The sequence below is a fragment of the Maylandia zebra genome, linkage group LG15 (genome assembly GCF_041146795.1).
Source record: "Maylandia zebra isolate NMK-2024a linkage group LG15, Mzebra_GT3a, whole genome shotgun sequence".
Lineage (NCBI taxonomy): Eukaryota > Metazoa > Chordata > Actinopteri > Cichliformes > Cichlidae > Maylandia > Maylandia zebra.
Window position 1 is genome coordinate 26,389,586 of NC_135181.1, and position 19,808 is coordinate 26,409,393.

Here is a 19,808-nt window from a genome sequence, read left to right on the forward strand (position 1 = left end):
AAAAATACACAGAAATCAATTATTTTTCAAGAAATATTAAATAGATTCAACATCTTTCTTCAACAAAATTGCAGACTGCACAGATGGTACCTTCCCAAAGGAAAAAGTACTATAGCTTACTAGGGTATATATATTAGACTTAATAGTTACTATATACAGTAATTGACTTCTATTCATTTTACATCAAATTAAAACTTTGGGTGTCAGATAATTATTTATTAAAAGCTAGACATTTTAAATGAGAATAAGAAAGAAAAGTATGTCTTTGTGCCCCCTTTTCCCTGTTAATGCCCTATCGGCCCCCCTGGCTAAACTTTGCTAGATCCGCCCCTGCACAGTTACCAGCGTCAGCTACATAGAAAAAGATCCTCGAGTAGAAAGTAATATTAAATAAATTCTAACAATAGCTGATCAAGCTTAAACGTGCTGCTGTTGTTCAGCCGCTGGTTTCCTCTTTCTGGTGCAAAGTGGGCCAAAAGCAAACTAGAGACACGGACTCACGACAGAAAAGCCGATCAGCTGATCGTTAAGCAGTTTCATGATTGAAGTAGCAGCAGGAGAGGCAGTCGCTTGTTAAGCTTAACGCAGGAATGCTTTACAAACATTCAGAGATGGACTTACACACTTGCTTTACTTCTCTCGGGATAACTTTGTCGGAGATGAAATGCCGGGTTGCTAGCGAAGCTCCAAATGCTATCCAGACCACCGACAGGTCCAGCATGCCACAGCCGCTCTATCACGTGATGCATACTGCTCCGACGTGCTAACGTTCTGAGGTGAGTTACGGCGTGTTGCAAGTTTTGTGAGGTGCTTTCGTGATATTTAATGGATCGGATTACATTTTTTATTTTTCTCCGATATCCGATCCAGTAATTTAGGTCAGTATCGGACCGATACGTAATATCGGATCGGTCCATCTCTACTCTATAGCAAACAAATCATTTATTCTAAATGATCTTTTTATTAAAGAGTCTCTAGATTTTTATGTGTCTGACTGAGACGTGGCAGCAAAATAAGGATTATGTCCACTTGAATGAAATCTGCCCGTCTGGCTGTTCTGTCATTGGAACTCCGCGTCGTTTAGGACGTGGTGGAGGACTTGCTGCTGTTTACCAGGACAGACTCATATGCAAACTGATGACCTCGGACTTCTTTTCTTCATTTGAGTCACAGATGATGAAGGTCGGTTCTCTGAAAACCTTTTACTGTATTTTAATCTATCGACCTCCTGGACCTGCTGGGGTCTTTCTAACTGAATTTAACGACCTTCTGACATCGATCATTAAACTGGAGAAGGTTGTAATATTGGGAGACTTAAACCTTCATATTGATGACGCTTCCTGTAACACTGTTGCTGAGCTCATCACTATCACTGAGTCTGTTAACTTTAAGCAGCATGTTTCTGGCCCCACACATACAAAGGGCCACACTCTTGATCTTGTTTTCTCCCTGGGTTTAAATATACATGATGTATGTGTGGAAGATGTCCATGTGAGTGACCATAGTTGTATATTCTTTAATTTGTCATTTTACGTGGATCCTTCACCTCCTAAATTGATGATCCAAAGGCGGATTATAAACCAGGATGCTGCTAGAAGGTTTTCTGCCATGTTTGTCCCTCGCATGGCTCAAAATGATATGGATTCACTTATTTTGTCTTTTAATAATCAATGTAAATCTATTTTAGATACGGTGGCACCTCTGAAACTAAATGTTGTCCATTCTTCAAATTTCTGTCCTTGGATAAATGAAAATATTCGAAATTTTAGGAGATATTGTTGCAAATTAGAACGTTTATGGAAGGCTTCCAAGCTTGAGGTCCATAGGGTACATCTCAAGGAATCAATTTTCTCACTTAACGACATGATAAAAAATGCCAGAACGGAATATTTTGCTAATCTAAAAGCTTCAAAAAAGAAAAATCCCAGAGTATTGTTTGATACAATTAAAAACATTGTCTCTCCTGATATTCCTCATGTACCAGTCTATACTAAATCTGATTGTAATGACTTTTTTAACTATTTTGTTAATAAGGTCGCTGCTGTCAGGTCTAATATTTCTCCATCATCCTCTCAGTATCACACTGACACGTTGCTTACCTCTGATACCTGGTCCTCTTTTACTCCTGTTACCTTACAGGACATCAGTGCTCTGCTTGGTTGAATGAAACTGACTTCAAGCCACCTTGATGTACTTCCTCCATCATTTTTCATTAGTGTGTTTGACTCTATTGGCCCCTGTATTCTGGAAATAATGTTTTTTTTTTGTTTTTTTTTGCCTGTCCCGTTTGGCTCTTTTGCCATCAGAATTGTTGTCTAAAGGCAAAGAAAGATGCCCAACAGATTTACTTTACCAAATTGACCATCCCAGCCTTGCCGTAATGGTCCATTTGATTCACCTTTTATTGTTTATTTTATTTTCACTTGCTGAATACGGGACAGACTTGACTGGAGGAAAGAAGGGGAGAAAGAAAGAGGGAAAGAGAAACAGCTGAGAAGAGGGACGGGGGAGAAGGGCAAAAAACAACAGAATGGGCAGAAAGAAAAAAAGAAAAGAAAAGAAAATGCATATATCGATCACCTGGATCACCTGTTGAGAAAGAAAAAAGAAAACAAGCAGAAGAGAACAAGAGTAATAGAATAAACAACATCACAATGATATATGGGAATATGACAGTAAATACTAAATATTAAACATTATTGTGCAGCACATAAGATCAACAGAACACAGTGTGCTTTGAGGTAGGAGCCAAAAAGGGTGTAGTTTGTGGGTGTGATCACCCGTGTGTACACCTGTGAGCATGGACGCGCTTGTTTTTTTAAAGGTTCCTTCATGTAATGATCTGCTAGAGGGTGTGGGGGGGCCACAGCCCCGTCCTCCAGGGCATGAAGCAGGTATGGAGGAGATCAAAACTCCAGACATCCAGAGGCCCCCAGAACACAAGAGACCAAGGAAGACCAACAGAGGGGCAGCCGCGCCACTGTCCCAGAAAGAGCTGAGGAGAGTCCCAGATGAGGGCTCACTCAGCAGCCGCGGAGCAGAAGCCAGGGGGAGTTGCAGTGATGCGCCCGTGAGCTCCGCCGGCAGCCAGCCGTGCCTGAGTGACCGAGCCCCAGGCCGAGAGGCCGGGGGCACCCCACCTCCGAAGTGGCCCGAGCGAGCCCCAGGCTCCAGGCCCCGATAAGCGGCCGCAAGGAGTGAGCCGGTGTGTACCTGGACGCCCACCCCCAGACACAAAGAACCACCAACGCACCGATGTCTGAGGGAGTCCGCCACTGGCAGGGGAAGTGGTGGGGGGGGGGGGGAGATAGACCTCCAAACCTTGGAGGGCCTGAGATGTCCCCAGAGAGGTGGCGCCTGACACCCAACCTGACATATAGACACAGACATACAGGCACACACAGACACAAACATCCATTCCCACCCTCATGCTCTCATATGCACTTACTCCACACTCAACCAACGTGGAGACAGACATAAAGAGACGCTGTACACATGATCACACTCCCCAAGCGTACTCTACGAACCGGGTCTAGGTACCCTTGCCCCTGGAGGGGGGAACTGCACCCAGACCGTGTTACCCTTTTCCCTGCGGTGGGGAGAGGCAGACCGCCCCGACTCCGCAGCAGCAGGGAGGCCCCACACTCCAGACCGCAGTCGGACGGCCAACTCCTCCTAGCCCCCCCGCTCCAGCAGGTCGCAGAGAATGGGGGTGAGAGAAGACTCCAAACCTCCCTCCACCCGCTCATTGTAGTGTTGATGCATGTGTGTTCTAAGGTGCATTTAAAACCCAGGAGGGCTTGGAGCTACCTGCCAGAGAGCAGCAGGTAAGCGCATAGTCCCTCCTGCTAGCCCTCAATGTCTACATGTATTTAAAATTGAGAGGTGGGCAACGACGCCAGGGGTGAGGTGTACACCCTGATGGTCTTTTGGAGTCCGTGTAGCGTTCCCACCCCCAAGATCCTATATGTATGTGTAATGAGAGTGTGAGTAATGTGAATGTCTAAGTTGTGGGATAAAATTGAGGCAGAGGCAGCCAGAAGGGGACGGGGGGGTAGCCTCCTCTGCACCCTGGTGACATACCCCTACTCCAAGGCCCTGCATGTGTGGGTGGTTGTGGTGGAGCGGGAAGAGGGAGGCTGCTGGAGATGGGGAGGGAAGGAAGGGAGGGGCAAGTGACCCCTCCCTGGGGCCAGCTCCCCTGCTGACCCCAGTAGGCACCCCCATACTCCGCGACCCGCCAGGGAAAGGGGGCCCAGGCCAACCAGGACCCAAGCCCCCGAGGCCCGGCCAGGGCCCCAGCCCAGAGACGGAGAAATAATTAATACTTCTCTTTATACTGGCTCAGTTCCCAGCTATTTTAAACAAGCTATTGTTGAACCAATATTAAAGAAACCAAATTTGGACCCATCTCTTCCAAGCAGTTACAGGCCGATATCAAAATTATCATTGGTGTCAAAGATCTTGGAAAAAACAGTTGCAGAACAACTTAACAACTTTTTGGAAAAGAACAATGTTCTGGACATTTTCCAGTCTGGTGTCTAGTGACATTCTGATGGCAGCAGACTCTGGAGAGTACACTGTTCTGGTTATGTTGGATCTCAGCTCTGCTTTTGATACTGTTGATCACAGCATCATGATAAATAGGCTGAAGGACTTGTTTGGGATTACTGGTGTTGTTTTAAAATGGTTTATGTCGTATCTATCTGAGAGATCCTTTACTGTCTGTATAAATCATGTGCTGTCGGAAACATCAGTTCTGTCTTCTGGGGTACCTCAAGGATCTGTTTTAGGTCCTATTCTCTTTTTGCTGTATATACTCCCTCTAGGCCACATTATCAGACGTTACAATAATATTTCTTATCATCTCTATGCTGATGACATTCAGTTGTACTGTTCTTTCAAAGCTTCTGAGTTGTATAAATTGTCTTGTTTAAATAATTGTCTGTCAGAAATCAAACAATGGTTAAATGACAATTTCCTTCAGTTAAATGCAGATAAAACAGAAACCTTGATTATTGCACCTGATCACATGCTCTCAGAAATTAGGCAGCATATCAGTTTTTTAGACCCTTCATTTCAGTCGAGTCTCAGAAACTTAGGTGTTATATTTGACAGTTCAATGTCTCTTGAGAAACACTCTAAACAACTTGCCCGGAACTGTTTTTATCATCTAAGAAACATTTCTAAACTCAGGCTACTGGTGTCAAAGGCAGAACTTGAGATGATTCTTCATGCTTTTATCTCTTCTCGTTTGGATTATTGTAACGGTCTTTTTACGTGTCTCAGCAAATCAGCTCTGGATCGCCTTCAGTCTGTACAGAATGCAGCGGCAAGACTTTTAACTGGTACAAACAAGAGGTCACACATTACTCCAGTTTTGGCTTCTCTTCATTGGTTGCCTGTAAATTTTAGGGTTCATTTTAAAATTTTAGTTGTAACTTTTAGAGCTCTGCACAGTGAAACCCGTGCACTGATTTATCACAGAGTGGTGAAGGTCACAGCTATCGGCCGCATCACTTATCAAATCAATCAAATGTTTGGTTTGTAAAATGAGGTTTGAGTCGACTTTATTTATTTTGTCTTACAAGACGCAAACAAACCTAAAATGTTCCTATAAACTGTTTGAAAATATAAAATTCAGTGATTTGTGGGTCAGCCAATTGATTAGACAGCAGCTGATGAAGAAGGCGTGTCTGAGCTCTGGTGTGCGGTGTGATGTCACATGATTATGTAACTCTGGTCTGTGTCTCTGCAGCGAACTCGGGCTCTCTGCAGGGTCCAAACACCCCTCAGTCCAGCAGCAGCTCCCTGACCGATGCCCCCGGAGACCTGAAGCCCCCGACCCCCGCCTCCACCCCGCAGAGCCACATGGCCCCCCAGCCTGGAAACAGGTAGGGGCAGAGCTTCAGTGTTAAACACACCTGAGCAAACTGCACATGAAGAACATGAAGAAGCCACAACAGAGTGGAACTTAAAGGTTTTCGTTCGCATCACGATTTCACAGCTGCAACTGTGATGCCTCCGAATTACACATCAGGCTCAGTCTGTTGGTGCAGTAACCTCACAGGCGCCATGTTATTGGTCACATGATGTCACTAAAAAGGCTCCAGAAGGACCAGCTCAGGTGAAGCTAGCAGACAGCTAGCAGTTACAGCTGCCTCTGTTACCATCCATCTGCAGGTTTTATGCTGCGTGTGGAGGTAATGATGTGAACCCGAACACTTTCATGTGACTCTCATGTCTGTGTTTTATGTTTAGGAGCGTGGGAGGAGTCAGTGTGCAGGACCCATTCTCTGAGGGTAGCGATCCAGCCTTCCACAGCAAACGAGGCCTGGGACCCGGCGGTGCTCCCTACCAGCAGGGAGGTGGTCCAGGAGACCCTATGAGGATGCAGTATGATGCCAACAAAGACCCTTATGGAGGAGTGAGGAAGGGTGAGGAGGGAAGAACTGAGGAGGACGTGTTTGTTTGAGAACCAGGAACACTGATAACACTTTGTGTTTTCAAGAAGCAGTAATCCATGCAGTTCTACTGTATTTAGTCCACTGCTTCCCCCTGGTGGTTGAAGCTTGAACTTTCAGTCTGACTGCAGTCTTGACTGCAGGAGCTGCTGCAGATTACATCACATTATCGTACATCACCACCGAGCCAGTTTCACATCAGGGTTCATAGTTTAACACATAGCTCAGGATCAGTGTGTCTTTCTGGGGTTCACAGCAGGTTTTTGATTCTGCCGTCAGGTCCGGGTCCCGGCGAGGCCTTCAGTCCCGGTCAGATGCCCAGCGGTGGAGCCATGCAGGACATGTACCACCGTGGGCCACCCTCTGGACCGCTGGCAGGGATGGGCCCCAGATCCCAGTACTCCTACAGCCCCGGCTATGAGCGCAGGTGAGATTCTGCTCAAGATTTAAAGAAGCGTTAGCCCCACACAGATGTGAGTCTGTCTGAACTCAACCACTGTATTCCCACCAGTTAGACTAAAAAAATGTCTTTCGTGTTTCACAGGAGTCCAGTTTTTCTGAATGTATTTAAAATCTATGAATGAAAAAGTGCACATAACTGTGAGTGATTCAGTTTTGCCCTGCAGCACGTCTGCTGTTTGTACACACACAGTTTGGTTTCTTTTTGTTTGTATTAAAAAGTTTAGCCGTGTAACTGTTTATCATCATGGCACTGTCAACTTTATGAACCAATTATTAAAAATGTTTTAGAAGAAGAAATAATCTCAAAGTGCAAACAAGGCTTTAAAAAAGTCTTAGGTGACAACTTTAAACACGGGAAACCAGCTGAAGTGTCTCTACTGCAGGAGTTCACCTGTTTGTTTCCCACAGGCCGGAACATGCGATGGGCCCTGAGGGAGGCATGGCGCCCCCCGGAGGCCAGAACAGCATGGGTCCGTCTGCAAACGAAGCCAGCATGTTTCCCACCAACAGATTCCCCCACCAGAGGTGAGAGCGTGGATGTAACCAGCCCTCCATTATAGAGCTTTCATGTGATGTCATCTTTGTCATTTGTGTGACACTGTCTGTTCACGGGAGATTTGCTCCAAATATCAGATCATAGTCTAAACCCGGCCAAGTTTAAACAGTTTAACATGATTATGTGATCATTTAAGTTTCCTGTGTTGGCTCTTCAGGCACGGCCATGACGGTTATGGGCAGCAGTATCCTCACGGCATGGCCTACAGTTCCCATCAGTCCCTGTACCCTCAGCAGCAGGTAAGCGCCTCCTAAACGAGTCCCGATTGGTGTGATAAATCACGTCACTGAGGGGTCTGGGGGTACTTCAGGTCTGGATTCATTTCTGGTGTTTGTCTGCAGGGATACAAGCGTCCAATGGAGGGGATGTACCCGCCAGCGAAGCGTCACGAGGGCGAGGCGTTCGGCGTGCAGCAGTATGGCTCTCAGCAGCCCGACATGTTCCCCGTCTATGGGGGAGGAGGTGGGGGCTACATGGGCCCTGAGCGCCGGCCCATCCAGGGCCAGTACCCGTATCCTTACAGTCGCGACCGCCAGGGCCCCCCGCAGCACAGCATGATGAGCTCAGGGCCGGCGGCGGTGTCTGGGGGGTCCGGGGAAGTGCCGCAGGCCAACATGTGGCACCCCAGGACAGATATGGGCTATACGTACAGCCGGCAGGGTCAGGGACCCGCCTATCGAGGGGATGACCAGGAGAGCAGGGCTCCACAGGACGACCAGTGGGCCCCCGGTCACCCGAGCCAGCGCCAGACTCCATACCCCCCCCACTCTTCAGCCGCCAGCGCCACCTCCATTCCTCCTCTGCCCTCCAGACAGCCTCCCGCTTCTTTCCAGGCCACACCCACCATCCCCAACCACGTGACTCGCTCTCATAGCCCCTCCACATTTCCCCGGCCCATGGGGAGCTCGCTGTCACCCAACAGCGCACCCTACCTTCCCTCCATGAAGAAACCACCAGTGCTGGGAGCGCCGCAGGGACCGCTGACCTCTCAAACCGTCTCACTCATCAACAGGGAGGTCAGTTTCCCCCATGGCTCTGTGGAGGCCACGCCCCCCAAACTGAAACCACGGCGACGGCTGACCGCTAAGGACACAGGTGCGGCACACACACAGAGACACACACATCAGAGGGAGTTGTTTCTTCTTCAGGTTTTCATTCAGCCGGCAGGCAGCCGGGGTCAGCTGACACTCACTCTGTGCTGTTATTGGTCAGGAACCCCAGAGGCGTGGCGGGTGATGATGTCACTGAAGTCTGGCTTGTTAGCAGAGAGCACATGGGCATTGGACACCATCAACATCCTGCTGTACGATGACAGCACCGTCGGCTCCTTTAGCCTCCCGCAGGTCAGAGCCTCATCTTCCTCACTGCTCATCGTCCGTGTGTCTGATGTCTGTCAGTCTGACCTTTCTCCTCTTCCTCCTGCAGCTGCCGGGCTTCCTGGAGCTCATTGTGGAGTTTTACCGCCGCTGCCTGATCCAGATCTTCGGCATCCTCAAGGAATATGAAGTGGGAACTGTGAGGCAGGGTTCCCTGCTGGGGCCCCTCCCTGAGGAGGAGGTGACAGAGGAGCTGCTAGCCGCTGCGTCAGAATCCAACGGCCAGACAGCGTTGGAGCAGAAGATTCAGAGGTGGTCAGCTGAGCAGGCGGAGGACATGCCGCCACCGCTGCTCATGCCTTCTGAGGAGGAGGTGAAAGAACCTGTGGTCAAAGAAGAAGCACAGGTGAAGGAGGAGGAGCACATGGAGGAAGCAGAGGCCCGCCTCCAGCAGGCCAGCAAGTACGACAAGCTGCCAATCAGGGTTGAGACCGGCGATGGGTGGGAGGAGGTGGAGGAGCGCTGGGCCAAGTTGAACCGACCCAATGGCTTCATCAGCGGCCTCCTCCACTGGAAGGCCGGAGGAGGAGACTCCACCACTCACATCCTGACACACTTCGAGTCCCGCACAGGAGACTTTGTCCCTCTGCACCCACCCGAGTGGGAAGAGAATGCAGAGGGACAAGAGGGTGAAACAGGCAAGGAAGAGCTGGGCGGAGGAGAAGAGCAAAACCAGCCAGACGGAGGAGAAGGTAAGACCTGAAGAGAGGAGATATGGACATTTATCAATATTATCACCAATAAAATGATTAAAGTGATTATTGATTGTCAGACTTTAAAGGAAACTTTTTATCACCTTAATCCTGAAACTGTGCATCCTCTAACTTTCTTACATTTTGCAATTTTACATCTACAATAAATAAAAAATACATAAAATTATATAATTTAGTGACGGAGGAATAAAGTTACATTAAATACAAATTTTACATTTCTAAAAAATTTTATGTCACAGTATTTAAATTTTTTAAATTTTTCTTTAATTGCAAAATTTTAGTACTTAACATCATGAAGTTATGACTTGTTTCTCAATTTTAATTTGATGGAACATTATGTTTTGACATTTATAAATTTACATTTTTTGCAATTTAAAAAAAAAATTCAATTAATTTTTAAAAATCTACAATTTGTTCCACCACTAGGTGTCTCTGTTGCCCCTTTAATCTCACTCTGCTCTCTTTGTCCGCTCAGAGGTCAGAGGTCAGGATTCACAAGCTCAGAGTCCCATCAGCCAGCTGGAGGATGAGCCTCGCTGCTGGGATGAGGCCCCGCTGTCCACCGCTGAGCCGTGGCAGGACGCGCTGGCCAAACGCTGCGTCTGCATCTCCAACATCGTGCGCGGCCTCTCCTTTGTGCCCGGGAACGACGCCATGCTATCACGGCATCCTGGGCTGGTGCTGATCCTGGGCCGGCTTGTGCTGCTGCACCACCGCCACCCCCGCAGGAAACGGACTCCGCCCACCTACCAGCGGGAGGAGGAGCAAGGTCTGGCATGCAGCCGGGACGAGTGGTGGTGGGACTGCCTGGCGGCGCTTAGGGAGAACACACTGGTGACGCTGGCCAACATCTCGGGCCAGCTGGATCTGTCGCTGTACCCAGAGAGCATCTGCCTGCCTATCCTGGACGGGCTACTGCACTGGATCGTGTGCCCATCTGCCGAGGCGCAGGACCCGTTCTCCACGATGGGCGGCTTCTCGTCACTCACGCCACAGAGACTCGTGTTGGAGTGTTTGTGCAAGCTGAGCATTAAGGACTGCAACGTGGACCTGCTGCTCGCCACGCCGCCCTTTATTCGCCAGCAGAAGCTCTTCTCCACACTGGTGCGTTTGGTGGGCGAAAGGAAGAGTCAGGTGTGCCGGGAGATGGCAGTGGCTGTGCTGTCCAACCTTGCGCAGGGCGACCCCACGGCGGCAAGGGCGGTTGCCCAACAAAAAGGCAGTGTGGGCACACTCATTGGCTTCCTGGAGGACTGTGTGGCCATGGCCCAGTACCAGCAGAACCCGCACAGCCTGCTGCACACTGCTGTGCCGCCAGAGCCGCCCAGCATCAACATGATGTGCCGCGCCGCCAAAGCATTGCTGGCCATGGCACGGGTAGAGGAGAACCGGACGGAGTTTGTTCTATATGAGAGCCGGCTGCTCGACATCTCACTGTCATCCGCACTCAACTCCTCTGTGGCGGCCATCATGTGTGAAGTACTGTTTAAAATCGGCCACTCATGACACAAACACCACCACGGAGCGTGCTCAGTAGCACTGTAAGCAGCTCCGCCCGTGTGATAAACTGGCTCCTATTATATTTTTATTTAAGAACAGAAAAGAAATGTTTTTACATACAAATGAATATATATAGAATCTATAAAGCTCCGACTCCATCTGCAAATGTTTGTTTGGAATTTTTAAGTAATTTTAATACAAAATATTTAATACTTGTATTTTTAATTTTCTAATTGTTTCGTCGGTTTCTTGTTTCGTTTGAACCAAAGTGTGACGGTGGCTCGGGTTCCGGCTCTCTTCAATGTTTTTTTTTAAACATTTGTGGTTGTTCCTTTCTGTTTGCAAGGCTGTTTGGGGGGGCGGGGTTATTTAAATAGTGTTGTAGATAGGTCTTTTTTGTTTTTTCTCACGTGGTATGACAGAGGAAATACTGATGTTCAGTCACGTACTTTGTTCTGGTGCAATATGTTTGCTTGGGCGTTTTTTTTTAATGTGAATTATTTGACCATCTGCCGTTTGACCATCAGTATTTTTGCCGAACCACAGCAGTATCAGCCAATGGGTTTTTAAGAACTTTGTTTTGTCCACCAATCAGATCCCTCCACCGTCATCCTCCTCCTGTAAATAGTTGATGTGCATTGAGCTCCAGAAGATGGCGTCCCGACTCTCTATGAATTTATAATCACAACTCTGAACATTCGAGTTTCTGTATTTAAGGACAAAAAAACTCATCTTCAGGATGTTTCATGGGGTCTGATCTGACAGGGTGTGTTTGATTTGAGAGACTGTATGTACAGGAGGTACGGGGGTCAGTTGGGGCAGGGCAGGCAGAACTGTACTTATATCATGTTGCTGACATCAAAACAGTTATAAGAAATGTAAAGAGAGAGGAAAAAAAGAAAATCTCTACATCCAGAACGTCTCCTGTTTGATTTGACAGATGCTGTTTCTTCAGTATGAGATCTTTATATGTTCCACGACATGTTAAAGAATAAATGTACATGAACTCTGGTTGAGCACTGTGAGCGCAGCTCTGAGCTTGTTTACTTTGGCCTTAATTTGGTGCTGACTTTCATGTAGGACCTAAAAGAACCACATTACACCAGTACATCTGATAGATTTTAGTTTGTTGAACAAGGAGCCACAAAAGTTAGCTGTGGAGTTCCCCTTGGCTCTGTGCTGGGACCTCTACTTTTATTAGAAAAACAGATATCCATGGCTACGCAGACGTTATAAATTCATACAGCAGCTGAGAATGCAGCATGTACAAACTGTATACTGGAGTACCAGCATGACGAAGAAACAGATAACTTGGATGTGATGAAGCTGCTGCTGTCAGATACATGCTGTGTATGCTAAGCTAACCTTAGCGTGCTGATTGACGCTGTCAACATCCTGAGTACTTTGAATAGAAATTAGTTGAGGCATCAGAGCGATACATAAAGAAAAAGGTGCAAAGAGCACATTTCATTAGTGATTTCTGTTGTAAAAGAATAACTGCCTGCAGCTGCTCAATATTAACTGCATTTATCTTTTCCTTAAATATTTCAACTCCACTGAACGTTTTCTCAACCTCTTATTCCTGATTTTGATCCTTTCACACAGTATTTTCAGAAATGTTCTACCTTCTTTACATTCATCTCACAGCTTTGAACACTGCCAGCAGCAAAAAAAACACAAAGAAAGCAGCAACTCAGAATGAAATTATAGAATCACATTCAGAGAAAAATATCATTTCCATGGTCTTTACTAGAACTGCTTCCATCGGTGGGGAAAACTAATCAGAACTCAGTCTGTTCGTCTTACAGCTGATCCATTATCGACAAGCTGGAACCAAATTAGAACCAAACTGGGATCAAAGTGGTTCGTAGGTTCATTCGGCTCCTCCACTGCTTCCAGAAAAAAACAAAAAGCTGCCAAGTGTCTGAGAAACGCCGGCGTACACGTTCGATTTCACCCCACTGATGATTTGAGTCACTTCGACTTGAAGACTGCATCCCAGTCCAGAGGTTCAGATCCAGCTATGTCGCTCTTTGGGATGGACGGGAAGAAGGACTGCATCTTCTGTCTGAACTCTGGGAGCTGAAACATTATACCAACAAAAAAGAAAAAACAGATAAAGACAAGAATGAGAACTTTTCATATTCTTTCAGTAAATTGAATATTTGATAACATTAAAATGTGCAATTATTTTATTTTTCTAAATAATTTAATTTTACAACTTGATTTTTCTTTATTAAGAAAGTTTTAATTAGTTTAGTTTTACGAAGTCTAACTTTCTCATCTACATCAACTACTCTCTCTTTAGACCTTTTTTTTTACTTTAACAACTAAAATTCGTTCTCAGAATTTTAGTTCAACACTTTCTTCTGAAAATGTTTCAAACATTATGTCCAAATTGTAATTTTATTGGTAGGATTGTAGAAATTATTCATAAATAAATTGCCTTTATTTCACAAAATTTATTGTTCTTCCTCTCAGAGACTATAATCCTTAAAGAAAAGTTCAGGTAAAGAGGTGATAAAATCCTGACTGAATAAAGCTCATTATTTATGAAATAAACATAAAAGTCAGCACTGAGCCATTTGCAGGTACATACGCTGTGAACGCCGAGGACTTTCCACACGCTGAAGCCGAGCAGGCCTACTCCACACCAGGCGAACAGCGAGCCCCACCCCAGAGCTCTGAGGGCCAGAGATGCGCCGCTCTCCGGGACTGCCGCCGTCGCTGTGACGCCCTGAACAGGAAACAAGCAGGGAAAAAATCTGACATCAGGTTTTACAGCTGCATTTGGTCTTACGGGAATTCTCCAAAAGTTGATTCTGTTCATCTGGACGTAGCGTTTTCAGTGGGAGAAACGTTTCCCCGTTTCTTACGGGAATTATTTCTCCCAGAAGCTGTGAAATTACTTTTACAGCCAAAAACATGAGGGAATTCAACAAATAGCTGAAACGGACGTTAAAGTGTCAGCTGCATGTCCGGTTGGTGGAGCAGTGTGAGGTCATCCTCTCTGTCACATGATGGAGGAATCTGAACTGTGCTGAACCAAACTGGAACAATTCCAACAAACATGAACCCCTTCCAGCAGCTCACAGATAAATATCACAGAATCACAGAAATGTTTTTGCAGCATGTCCTGGACTGCGTCAGCTCTCGGTCTGTGCCGTCCCTCCACATCACTTCCTGCTGCATCCTGAAGCCCGGTTCGATCACATGTGGTCCGAGCGTGGCAATCTCTCTCGTTTTAACGCATCAGCTCCCGGTGCTCCCTCTCGCCGAGCTCATCCGCTTCACACCTCATGATGATCGCTTGGACGGCTCCAGCTCTAAAAGAAAAACATCTCTGTAGCTCCTCGAGGCTAACTGGCCTAGCAGTAGGAGTGGCAGCACGATCTCCTCGTTAAGCTTCTCTGGGGCCAAGAGTGCAATGTAAAGCAAAAAAAAAAACTATAGTAGATCTGTAAAACCTGTCTTTATAGAAAAATAAGTAACTTTCACCCTCAGAGTGAGCAAAAAAAATCCAAGAGCTGCTGCTGAAGGTCGCCAATCAGACAAACCTGAAGGGTTCTCGAAAACTAACTTCAGCTCTTCACTCAGGTGTTTTGGTGACTCATGGCTAACAGGTGCTTGAAGCTCTGAGTGACATCAGGTTAACTCCTTCAGTGTGAAAATGACCCATACAATCGCCATGAACTGCAATAGTGTTACACCTTTATCTCGTTTTAATGGATGCTCCAGTGCTCGGGTTCTCCAATTCTTCAACAGTTTGGTGCTGGTGGCCATTATTTCCTCAGAAGGAAATCTGAGGAAAAAATAAAAGCTCATCTGTGCAAGATGTTCTCTACACACCTCCATCACCTCCCTGAAGGATTTACAACCTCCATGTTTGAGGACAGGAAGCACAGCTGACGTCTTTCCTTTTCAGCTGAAACGGAGTAAAAGCTGCACTTTAATGACCTCAACCCTCTAATCAGATTTTACATTTCCTAACTGAAGCTCAGCCTGAGGCTTCGATTCAGAGACGACCACAAAGACGAGTCTGTGACTGAAATAGATCCGTCTGTGCTTCCACGCCAAATTTATCTCACATGTGCGTCAGCATTAATCGGATCCCGCCAGTCGCCAATAACTCAAACAGCTGTGGCCGCCACGCGCCAGGACTTCACGGAAAGTCTATTTTCAGGTCGAGACGAGTCAGGAGGGAAGGCGGACGTCATCGCAGATGTGCGGACAGCCATCGATTGTCTTCAGGAGGCTGAGGCCATAAACAAGCTGCTGTTAGCATCGGTAGCTTCTCACGCAAGCATCGCTGAAACCTCCGAATGGATGGGAAAAGGACCGGAAGTAGTGTGTGCCATCCATCAGATCCTCAGTCCAGCTACATTTTCAAGTTAAAATATCCACAATTTTTAAGTTTCCAAAGACTGATGATTAGCCTCAGCTCAATAAAATTATAAATACTGCCGGCGCTGCCTCCAAGTAGACACACCTACGGCATTAATTTCAAAATCCTGCATCATCGTATCGCATTCACAACATTTTAGGGAAACTTGACGTCTGACCTTGAGGTCGATGTCGAGGTCACTGAGATTTGAAATTTAGTAGGTAACAATTTGAAGAATCTACGTCGCCTCGTTTTTCACAAACTTTGGTGTCCACGCCGCCCGCCCGCCGGGTGACAACGTTACTCCTTCTACCTTTTAACAAGTGAAAAGTATGGAGATTCTCTGTGAGGTTCTGCAGTTAGAACGTTTTCCTGCTGTTTCTCAGAGGATTTATAGATGTTTATTAGTGATGACAATCTACAAATGTGTGCTTCATGAATGAGTTTCTGACTGAGTTATGATTCTGAGAGAGAAACAAACACCTGCACTGTGAGCTCAGGTTAAGTTTACCTTGTTGAACCACTCCGGGCTTTTCTTCTTGGCGAGCGCCAATGTGGAGCCGAATCCTGCGATCATCCCTGCGGACGCCACCGTAGTCAGAAATGCTGCACCTGCACACAGGAAGTGATCTCACTCAGGTGAGAAATCACCACAAGTTCACAACCACTCCATTAAAGCAGACACAGGACATGCTTCTACATGTAGCTTCTCAAATGTAAACAGCAAAAAACCTTTAGGAGGAAGAGTTAGAGTGGCTAACAGGTGCCACTCTGAAGTTTCACCTTACAGTCTGAATCTTTTTGCACAGCTGCTGATGTACAGGGTGGGTCATTTATATGGATACATCGTAATAAAATGGGAATGGTTGGTGATATTAAAGTCCTGTTTGTGGCACATTAGTATATGTGAGGGGGCAAACTCCTCAAGATGGGTGGTGACCATGGTGGCCATTTGGAAGTCGGCCACCTTGGATACAACTTTTGTTTTTTTCAATAGGAAGAGGGCCATGTGACACATCAAACTTATTGGTAATGTCACAAGAAAAACAATGGTGTGTTTGGTTTCAACGTAACTTTATTCTTTCATGAGTTATTTACAAGTTTCTGACCACTTATAAAATGTGTTCAATGTGCTGCCCATTGTGTTGGATTGTCAGTGCAACCCTCTTCTCCCACTCTTCACACACTGATAGCAACACCGCAGGAGAAATGCCAGCACAGCCATCCAGTATCCGTAGTTTCAGGTGCTGCACATCTCGTATCTTCACACCATAGACAATTGCCTTCAGATGACCCCAAAGATAAAAGTCTAAGGGGGTCAGATCAGGAGACCTTGGGGGCCATTCAACTGGCTCACGACGACCAATCCACTTTCCAGGAAACTGTTCATCTAGGAATCCTCGGACCTGGCACCCATAATGTGGTGGTGCACCATCTTGCTGGAAAAACTCAGGGAACGTGCCAGCTTCAGTGCATAAAGAGGGAAAAACATCATCATGTAGCAATTTCAAATATCCAGTGGCCTTGAGGTTTCTATTGATGAAGAATGGACCCACTATTGTTGTACCCCATATACCACACCAAACCATCACTTTTGCTGTTCCAACAGTCTTGGAGGGATCCATCCAATGTGGGTTAGTGTCAGACCAATAGTGGTGGTTTTGTTTGTTAACTTCACCATTCACATAAAAGTTTGCCTCATCACTGAACAAAATCTTCTGCGTGAACTGAGGGTCCGGTTCCAATTTTTGTTTTGCCCATTCTGCAAATTCTGTGCGCCGATCTGGGTCATCCTCGCTGAGATGCTGCAGTAGATGGAGTTTGTAAGGGTGCCATTTGTGAGTAGCTAATATCTGCCAAAGGGATTTTCGACTAATGCTACTCTCCAGTGACATGCGGCGAGTGCTACGCTGTGGGCTCTTGCTGAGTGAAGCTAACTGTAGCATGGGAGATGGGTGGTCTCGTAGGGTGTCTTGCATTGAAATCTGCTGCAATGACTCGGTTACTGCGTTCACCAGATATCAACACAATTTCGATCTGCTCCTCACGTGTTAACCTCTTCGACATGTCAATGGCTGTGAACAAAGAGAAACTTGTAAATAACTCATGAAAGAATAAAGTTACGTTGAAACCAAGCACACCATTGTTTTTCTTGTGACATTACCAATAAGTTTGATGTGTCGCATGGCCCTCTTCCTATTGAAAAAACAAAAGTTGTATCCAAGATGGCCGACTTCTAAATGGCCACCATGGTCACCACCCATCTTGAGGAGTTTGCCCCCTCACATATACTAATGTGCCACAAACAGGACTTTAATATCACCAACCATTCCCATGTTATTACGGTGTATCCATATAAATGGCCCACCTTGTATTTCCGAAATCACAAGAACCTTAAATAGAACAGAGTTTGAATCGTGTTGGGTCTGTGTTTCCACAAACCCCGCTAATTCTAGACTTATTCATCATGAAGAAAACAAGACAGTCGATCGATCGATTATTTGCGCAAGGGAGGCCTCGTCTGTGTCCACCACGAAAATGACCCCCAGATCTGACCTCCTCCTGCTACCTTTTATTGAGAGACCGTTCACACAAAACACGTCAGAACAAAGCCACGCCCACATGGTCCTAAGACAAGGCATTTGTATGCATATGTGTGTGAACTTCTGTAAGAATGTGTGTGTGCGTGTGTGTGTGTGTGTGTTATGTGAGAATGTGTGTGTGTCAGACCTCCTGCTGACCAAAGGGTCGTAAACCCAGGAAGCCTACATCAAAAGAAACAGATCTTTCAGATAGGATGTATCTACAATTAAACTTTCCCCAGCACAGAGTGGTTGGAGAGGTGGTCAGGATCAAAGGAATGGCTTTGATCCTACTGCTTGAACTAAGACTGTAAAAATTTAACAAACACAATGGCTGATTGGGACCCACACCCAGTTTCACACCTTGGCTCAGGCGATTAGAGGATCATCAGGGGGTCCTTTTGTCCCTCTGTGGGGGGTCACTCCCACTAGGTTTATATCTGGGACTCTCCACCATTTGACCTTAGAACTGAAGAAGCTTCTCGGCTGAGAGGTGAAACGTCTTCAAGTAACTTCTTTAAGTTACTTGAAGACGTTTCACCTCTCATCCGAGAAGCTTCTTCAGTCCAGACGCCCCTCTTTACAAGCTCCTTTGACTACGATGACCTGGATGACTGAGAACCTTCACAGACTTAAAATAACTGTTTGTTCCAAAGAAAATTCATTAAACAGCCTGAGTAAAATAACTTTATAACATTTCTCAAATGCTCCTTTATAAAGACAACCCTTAAAATGCAATAGTTCTGAACTGAGTCTGGCGTCGTCTAGAAAAAGATATTATTTGCAGGAACACACGAGTCTCTGTCCTCGATGCTGGCGTTCCTGAAAACTGATGTTTTTTGAATGAGGTCTGGTGGCTTGCTGTGAATTCAAAACAACGACAACAATCCCTATCACATTTGTTCTGTGCAGAACTCTCAAAGCAAGTTCTTTATTTCTACAATTTTTAATTACAAGTACTAAAACACCAAAACTCGTGATACCCGAAGTTACTTTTCGATTAGACATTAAAATAATTTGACTTGAATTTGAGAACAAGTGTCTGATCTGCTGAAAGGGACTGAAGACGAAAATAATTTAGTAACTACATCAGAAATAACCAATCAACTCGACTTTTTTGTTTAGCGGAACTGAGCAGAAAACATTTAAGCTTCAGGAAAAAATGCTTTATCTTGTGTTTCTATGCGGCGGAATCCTTTAACAGCGAATCAAATCTGAAAATGTCCGATTTTTTAGCGGAGTCTGGCGCAGCAGCTCGACATTGTCGTGGCCTCGAACAGAAAAACATACAGCAGAAACCTACGAACACCTCCTGCCAGCGTGGACAGCAGTCCGGTCAGGTGACCCCCTCAGGTACCTTTTAACACCTGCAGTTTGGCCTCTTCATCTCGTTCTGCTCCCGCGGTCACATCCAGGTCTTCCTCAGCTGTCATGTTGCTTCGGTCCGTTTCCGTAAAACGTCCGAGCAGAAACAAAGCAGCTAGGAACACAAGTGTGTTTATGTTAAAGGAGAACACAGAATAAACTTAAATGTACAAATAGTACAACAGCTTTATTTTATGATTTTTTTAGTTTGTTTTTTTTTTTCACAGAGCAAAGAACCACAGAGACGGAATCCCGAACCAAAGATCGTCTATTTTTAAAAAAGATTCGATGTCGGGCTCATACAGGAAGTCTCACTCCCAAACATTTTAAAGGACACAAAAAGGAATCTGTAGTCCGGATATGATTCTGATACAGCGACCACAATCCTGAGACTGTGCAACACCTC

The 19,808-nt window shown here is 46.0% G+C and overlaps 2 protein-coding genes across 4 annotated transcripts in view; one reads left to right on the forward strand and one right to left on the reverse strand.

Annotated features, from left to right (window-relative positions):
• arid1b (AT-rich interactive domain 1B) overlaps window positions 1-12,082 on the forward strand; it is a 40,191-nt gene extending 28,109 nt beyond the window's left edge. For all 3 annotated transcript variants that reach the window (XM_076874209.1, XM_076874210.1, XM_076874211.1), the window contains 9 exons: window positions 5,759-5,894; window positions 6,262-6,437; window positions 6,744-6,891; window positions 7,335-7,451; window positions 7,640-7,721; window positions 7,824-8,577; window positions 8,695-8,825; window positions 8,908-9,550; window positions 10,047-12,082. In XM_076874209.1, the coding sequence (XP_076730324.1) occupies window positions 5,759-5,894; window positions 6,262-6,437; window positions 6,744-6,891; window positions 7,335-7,451; window positions 7,640-7,721; window positions 7,824-8,577; window positions 8,695-8,825; window positions 8,908-9,550; window positions 10,047-11,077 (3,218 nt within the window). In that variant the 3' untranslated portion in view covers window positions 11,078-12,082. The remainder of the gene's footprint in view (window positions 1-5,758; window positions 5,895-6,261; window positions 6,438-6,743; window positions 6,892-7,334; window positions 7,452-7,639; window positions 7,722-7,823; window positions 8,578-8,694; window positions 8,826-8,907; window positions 9,551-10,046) is intronic.
• A 720-nt stretch (window positions 12,083-12,802) lies between these two features.
• On the reverse strand, window positions 12,803-19,546 carry tmem242 (transmembrane protein 242). Its single transcript, XM_004561104.2, has 4 exons — window positions 19,395-19,546; window positions 15,967-16,067; window positions 13,671-13,808; window positions 12,803-13,153 (listed from the first exon to the last, which is right to left on the reverse strand). Exons 1-4 carry the CDS (start codon window positions 19,468-19,470, stop codon window positions 13,046-13,048), a joined length of 423 nt encoding a protein of 140 aa, XP_004561161.1. The 5' UTR covers window positions 19,471-19,546; the 3' UTR covers window positions 12,803-13,045.
• Window positions 19,547-19,808: the final 262 nt, after the last annotated feature.

Excerpts from the sequence above, each read along its gene's own strand:
- tmem242 (XM_004561104.2), bottom strand. The coding sequence starts at position 19,470 with ATGACAGCTGAGGAAGACCTGGATGTGACCGCGGGAGCAGAACGAGAT. Across the intron at positions 16,068-19,394 it reads CAAACTGCAGGTGTTAAAAG|GTGCAGCATTTCTGACTACG; the intron begins GTACCTGAGGGG and ends TCCTGTGTGCAG. Across the intron at positions 13,154-13,670 it reads AAGTCCTCGGCGTTCACAGC|CTCCCAGAGTTCAGACAGAA; the intron begins GTATGTACCTGC and ends ATAATGTTTCAG.